The sequence below is a fragment of the Saccostrea cucullata genome, unplaced genomic scaffold, assembly GCF_032062105.1.
Source record: "Saccostrea cucullata isolate Sc308-1 unplaced genomic scaffold, CSIRO_AGI_Scuc_v1 ctg3580, whole genome shotgun sequence".
In the NCBI taxonomy this organism is placed as follows: Eukaryota; Metazoa; Mollusca; class Bivalvia; order Ostreida; family Ostreidae; genus Saccostrea; species Saccostrea cuccullata.
This window is the reverse complement of record NW_026931538.1, coordinates 5500-12396: the sequence shown is the minus strand read 5'-3', so window position 1 is coordinate 12396 and position 6897 is coordinate 5500. Positions and strand designations below refer to the sequence as shown.

The following is a 6897-nucleotide window of genomic DNA, read 5'->3' as shown; positions in this document are numbered from 1 at the left end:
CAAATAAAGATTGGGGGTGAATATGTTTTGTTTTGCTGTCTTTTTGTCTGCGAAAAACTTATAATAATGATGAGGGAAAATTCTAATTAATAGGGCCTTTATATTTCACATGTGTATTCCTAGTGGCCAACTTTTTTCAAAGCCAAGTTACTTTCAATTCCAATTTTTTCCCTACATTTCCTTGATATTACTATACTTTGGTTACTATGGTAAAAAGGGGGGGGGGCAACCATCCTTTCAATGTACAATTACTATAGTAAAGGTACATGTATTGTTGGGGAAAAAGTGGCGGGGGCAGCCCCCCCCCCCCCCCCGTTGCTACGTCCCTGCACTTTGGAGTTTGACTTTTTAATAAGAACTTTAACCTCTGCAAAAATTTTTAAAAGGTAATTGCTAGAGCTTTCACATATATTTGTGACTATTTGACCCTAGAGTATATGACCTACTCTTAAAAACTTAAATTTCGCCATATATTTGTACACTTGATGCTATGGCTTTTATATTTCATATGTTTACTAGTATTACTTGACAAAAGTCCTTCCTTGGGATACCAACATTCGTAACATTTAATTTTGACCCTGGAGTTTTGATAAACTTTCAGATAACATTAACCTTGAATGATTGGTGCAAGCTTTTGTATTTAACGTTTATTACGTGTGATAAAACGTTCTCCTGATTATTTTTTTTTTCTTTTATAAGGGTTTTACTTATTTTTTTTTACAAACTTTAATTATATAACCATAGCAGTCCTGAATGTTTCAATTGACTATGTATATCTCTTGTGAAAAGACCTGTCTTTGAACACTAACGTCAGCTTTGCTTTGGTACTACTGCTGTTAGGGCTTTTATAAGTAATCCTTGTGACTTGACCCTTCTTTGGATACGAGAATTTTGACCTCTTCACCTTTAAAAGTTAAAGTTTGACTTGCATCTGAGAAACCTGAACTGGCAATTTATAGTGTCGAGTCGATGGTACGATGACGCGATAGTGCGATGACGATGAAGCGATGGTGGATAACGATGAAGCGATGACGCGATAGCGCGATGACGATGATGCGATAATGCGATGGCGATGATGCGATGGTACGATGAAGCGATAATGCGATGACGCGATGGCACGATAGCGAGTCATACGGGATCAGTGTTTCAAGCAAACATTTTGTTTTGACTGAGCTTTTCCTCAATGCCTTCATCAAAGAACTTCCCGGTTGATGTGAGAGGTCCTCATGCAATTTGTCTTTCGTAATAATCTAACTGGCTTTCTGGTATATATTGAATATAGAGAGATATATTTGTAAAGATAACCTAATTAGGAAACCATGCAGAGGGAAGTGAAGGCTGCATGCATCTTTTCAATAATTTTGCCAAAATATACTGAGTTTATATGTATTCAAAAGTTATCTTGTTGAACCTGACCCTACCCCGACGAAAAAAGGAAAAAAAGTCTTTGGGCAGTTTGTGGGCCTTTTATTTAAGGAAAGATGTCATGAGATGGATTTTGCTAGCAAAAATTTGGGGGAGCTCTTCATGTACATTTTAATACAAAATCAAAAGGTGGGGACACACTCCTCGTGCTCCCTCGATTCCCGAAACTCTGTGCCTGTATGTGTACCATCTCCCTATTGGGAGCGGTGCGGACCGAAAACCCTTGGCTAGCGTAGGTGGCATGTGTACAATATGTATTGCTTACTTATTAGACCTGTTTTCAGATCGAAAATGAAATTCTTGTTTTGCAAAACAATTCAATGTGCATTGTTATTTAAAACGATTTAAAAACCAATTAAACTTGAAGTACTGAGTATATTCAGTAAAAAAAAATCTTTGTTTTTATTTCATTAAATTGGCTTATCATAAAAAAAAATCCTCTGTATGAAAAATTGAAGATGACGAACACTGATCGATCAGTTAAAAAAATCATAACAATTAGATATGTAAAGAAGGCATAAAAACGGATGAGGATCCCTTGAAATTTCAGAAGTGGGATCAGGTGGCTCGGACGGGTAAGCATCCCCAGCTGTTTAGTGAGAATTATGTTACAAATCGATTAATTAAGACGTATAACATTCCGTAATCATTCAGATTATTTAAACATAGGTCTAAATTGTTGTAAAACAACCCAGCCAAAATACACTGTACTAACCAGTGATATGTTATGCAATGTCAGATGTCTGTGGATATATTTATCAAGAAGGTCGTGAGTTCCAAAATTTTAGTACATTGAATACATGTAAGTCTCTCTGCCTCTGTTTTATTTAGAGCAACATATAACTCTTCAACTAAGATTTCTTTTACTACGTTGATTAGACTTGCCTTAAACGGTTACTTAAATTTTGAAGTAGATTTTCACATTGTTTTACAACTGTCAAAAATCAACAAATCCTATTTCTTTGGGATGGGGGATTTGAACTTTACTTTTATTTTTCTGTATAGTTTTTGTCAAATGCTGTTATTCCCTAATTATTCGACATTACAATAAATATTGTTGTTGAGGAGAAAACCTGAGCTTCACGTCGCAATTTTTAAAGAAAACACACCATTTTTCGAGACCTCTGACGGAAAAAAAGGTTTGAGATAATTTTAAAAAATAAAATGAATTTGAAAGGACATCGTAGGCATATGATTGTAAAAAACTTTAATCAAGTTTAGAGTCAGGGCCGACTTGTTATACATAACGTACCCAGTTCTTTACATTTTTATATAAAACTGCAGCAAAATGCTGTATTCCATAACAAGAGGCCCATGAGCCACATCACTCACCTACGTAATTTTGGTCATTCTGTAATTTAACAGATCTCCCCCTTGTAATACCTATCTTGACCATGCCCAATCCCCAGGGGTCATGATTTGAGCAATTTAGAATCTATGCTACCCCTAGATGTTTCAACATATTAGTTTCAGCTTTTCTGGCCCAGTGATTTCTTATATACTTCAATGTAAAACTTGGATTCCCTACTGTGGCCCAGCCCTACCCCCAGTGGTCATGATTTGAGAAGTTAAGTATCTACACTACCCCAGGATATGCTTCCAAATGAGTTTCAGCTTTTCTGACCCAGTGGTAATTCTTAAGAAGATTTTTAATTACCTCATCCTATTTTTGTATTTTCTTGGTTATCTCCACTTGGAAGGGAGCTTGGCCCTTTATTTTACAATTTAAACTCCCCTTCACCCAATGACACTTTGTACCAAGTTTGGCCAAAATTGGCCCAGTGGTTTTTGAAAAGTTGAAAATGTGAAAAGTTTACAGACGGATGGATGACGGACAATGGGTGATCAGAAAAACTCACTTGAGCGAGCTAAAATTTGGTGGCCTAATTATGAAAGAAGAGAGCATCTGTGGTATATAGTATAGCTTTCCAGTAAGAATCTGAATGTTTGCCCTCTGGATTAAAGGAAAAATAAAACATTTCTGGTTGTGTCATGCTTTGCATGAATTTAATTAATGATGTAATGATTTATAAATGGTAACAATAATATTCAATGTATTTTTATAATATACATTAATTCAACTGATTTTTTTGCAAGCTGTATTCAATAATTTGAGCACTTTCTATAGTTTATCACCACTCAACTGCATACATGATATTTCTCTCAACTTATTTCTCACCAAGAATGTCTTATGGATGATGAATAAATAAACAATATTTACAACAACTTAAGAAAGTGTTTCCACAAAATCTATAAATAAGTGTTCACAATAGTGCTTTGTAAAATCACAAAATTGTGACTTTTATTCCGTTTGCCAATCAAGGCAAAATACTGGTCCTTTACAATTTCAACTTTAGAAAAAAAATTATGAAATAGATAAATGATACATGAAAACAATATAAATAGATACAATATGTATGTAAAATTATGATGCCCACGTCATGAACTTTGTTGCAATCTGAGATTTTTTAAAATAAATTATCCAAACACTCTCACACATAATTCTAAAACTTCAAGCTAAAAAATTGCCAGATTTTACATGCAGACTTGTCTTGTATTTACAAATTATAATTATTGTGTAATACCTAGCTAGAGAGACCAGTCATTAATTAATAAGAGTATAATTTGCACTTGGGTACATCTTTGTCGGGACATTCTCTGTTTTTGTTGAAGTAATACCAGCATCCGTCTTTACGAATTAGCTTCTTTATATATCCATTATGTGGCCATCTTGTAGCCTGTAAGAGAAAATTTCAAGCATTATAAATTTATTACTTTACAAGTTACTCAGCAAATAAGACTAAAATGCTCACTAAATTAGCAATTACAATTAAAACGCAATTAATTTTCAGCGATATTCAATTTTAGTGATCTCAGCACCCTCACTTAGAACACCAAAATTAACTTAAATCCTCGGTAAAAAGTCTGCTTATACGATAGTTACATGCATTATGAGTGATATAAATCTTCTACATTAGAAGAAAAAAAGGCAATAACAAAAATAAAAGATGACCTTCTAAAAGATATATTCTACTGAAATTCAAGGACATAGTACAGTTTTTTGTTTCTTGACATCTGCTTCTTTTTAATTTAATAAATTAACACCACCTTATAATTAACTACAAATCATCCTTTTTGGTGAGATATTTCCCATTTCTACTTTTAAATACATTAATTCATATTCAATGTATAGCCTCTTCCTTAACTTGGTATTTAAGGTTTAAATGTAGCCCTATCATTAATTATAAATTATTGCCCCCTTTCCCCTTTTTAAGCCTCTAGCTACCATAGGGAAATCGTCTCATTTACATACAGATATTCCATTTTTGCTCCCTTTCTTAAACCTTGCATTGTTTGTTCTTGACTTGCAGTAGAGATATTATGAAATATATATGAGGCTTTTAAGAGCAGTTCCCCCATCTTTGCAACTGCTACTCTCCTCACAAAAAAGTAGTGGATCAAAAACCCTTAATTGACTAGCATTGATGTACATCCCCTTCGTTTCTTTTAAAACTAAGTAATTGTTCCCTACCTCTTCTTTTGTACACACAGTGTAGTCCTGGGCGTCCCTGTATCCCGCCAACTGGAATCTGTACGCCTCCTCTACGTCATCACTCCACTCTTTGGCACGCACCATCTTTGTGGGCTGAGCTGACATTTTTATTATCCTACAGACTGACACACCTTGAAAAAAAATTCTATACTTTAAGAAAATGTTCATAAGAAAATTATATTAATCACTAGAACCGAATTAACCTTCTGGTCTTCTACCTATATGTCAGACTGTACATGTCCATGTACATACATATACATGTATATATAAGGACAAAAAAATAAAATGAATACATATAAATACACATGTACCTTTCAGTTCACAGTAATCCTTCTAAAATCACTAAAGTTAAACTTACAAGCCTAAGAAATTTAGTAACCCTGGCTGTTAAGTTTTGACAATTTCCATGGCACTACAGACAGACTGTAATATTTCACTTCATTAATTAAAAAATAAAATACTTATGAAATTTGATAATTTTTAAACTTTTTGGGTTTAAGAGCATCAAATGATGGTCCAAGGGAGGAAATTGAGATGTTCATATATGTTAACTATACAAAAAATGTATCACATATGGACTTGTGATCACTGTCTGTAAAATTTGCTACAAGTCCGTGCACATGTGTATATAGTTTACCTTAATTATTTACCATGGAAACACCATTTATATCTCTGACCATAATGAGCCGATAACAAGTCCCGGAACAATTTACCAGGCCACATACAATATCTTATAAATAATTTATATACAGTGTATGCATCTGCACAGTATACTAATTAATCTTGGATAGTGGATGAAGTAATGAACTTCAGATGATTTAACTTACTCAATTAAAATTTAAGTAGCAATGCACGTATTTTCAAATCAAGCATTTCTTACGTAAGAAAATGCATTTTTTTAGCAAACACCAAATGGAAAGCAAGACTTTGTTTACATATCATCATACATGTACATGTACATGTTATTTTTCTCCCTTTGGAGTAATCAATACACTAATTTATGGCAAAATTTTAATTCAAAAGTTAAATAAGTGTGGTAACAAATACTAGTAATAGCAATAATATAACACTAATAAAAGTAGCTTCTAAGAATCTTTGTATTTAAAAAAATTCTTTCATTTTCAATAAAGTTATAAACATTAGATCTAATATGAAGGCGACTTATCTGACATTTGAAATTTTTCACCATCAAAAACAAAGGTTTAGCATTCATAAAACACAATTTTCACTTTTTACCTGAAGCCATTTTCTCTTATTTATACACAGATGACAAACAATATATTGGATGATAAAATTATGAATATTCCGGGAGCTGAGAGGTTAGACACAACAAAACAGGACAAGCAGTCGGCCTCGACAACAAATAACAATTGATACTACAAGATAGCTTATCAAACTTACCGAACAATAAGTACAATCAGTTTAGATGAAAGAAGATCGAGCTTTACCTGAATAAACAAGTCAAATCGCTCCGCTCTACTGGGTTTGAATCACGCTTGTTGACATGTAACCACGCCAACTGCTGAGCCGCATGGAATGTTTAGCTTCCTTTTGATTGGTGGATAATTTGGAGAACCCAAGGACAGCTACTCTAAAATTGCGGGAAAAATTCACGTGCTGCTAAATGAGGAGCAACTAGAAGGACCCCTTTCTGAACAGCAGACTGATTTTGTTGTTTTATTGATACACATTGAATCAAAGAAGAAAGATGGAGGGTAAATCATCGATCATAGCGTTATTAAGAAATAATGTAAGTTAACACGGATAGATCATTTTACTAAATAATTGAATTGTAATTTCTTATTTATTCCTCTTCTGAATATTTCGTCTTGCCTTTAATTAATAAGGAGGTTACATGTTAATCTCAGCGAGATGGGTAGAGACTGAAAATTTGGACTGACGTCAGTCCAAATTTTCAG

The 6897-nt window shown here is 33.7% G+C and overlaps 1 protein-coding gene across 3 annotated transcripts; it reads right to left on the bottom strand.

Moving 5' to 3' along the window:
* Positions 1–3701: 3701 nt before the first annotated feature.
* On the bottom strand, positions 3702–6528 carry LOC134232927 (meiosis expressed gene 1 protein homolog). 3 transcript variants are annotated; one of them, XM_062714924.1, is made up of 3 exons: positions 6427–6528; positions 4958–5109; positions 3702–4163 (listed from the first exon to the last, which is right to left on the bottom strand). In XM_062714924.1, the coding sequence occupies exons 2-3, from the start codon at positions 5081–5083 to the stop codon at positions 4035–4037; spliced, it is 255 nt and encodes an 84-aa protein (XP_062570908.1). In that variant the 5' UTR covers positions 5084–5109; positions 6427–6528; the 3' UTR covers positions 3702–4034. The 3 variants fall into 3 exon arrangements, with proteins under 3 accessions (XP_062570908.1, XP_062570909.1, XP_062570907.1); XM_062714925.1 differs by having other exon boundaries at positions 6380–6515; XM_062714923.1 differs by lacking the exon at positions 6427–6528 and adding an exon at positions 6215–6274.
* Between the last annotated feature and the right edge of the window lie 369 nt (positions 6529–6897).

Coding starts and splice junctions, on each gene's coding strand:
- LOC134232927 (XM_062714923.1), bottom strand. Junction 4,164..4,957: donor CTGTGTGTACAAAAGAAGAG/GTAGGGAACAAT, acceptor TTTCTCTTACAG/GCTACAAGATGGCCACATAA.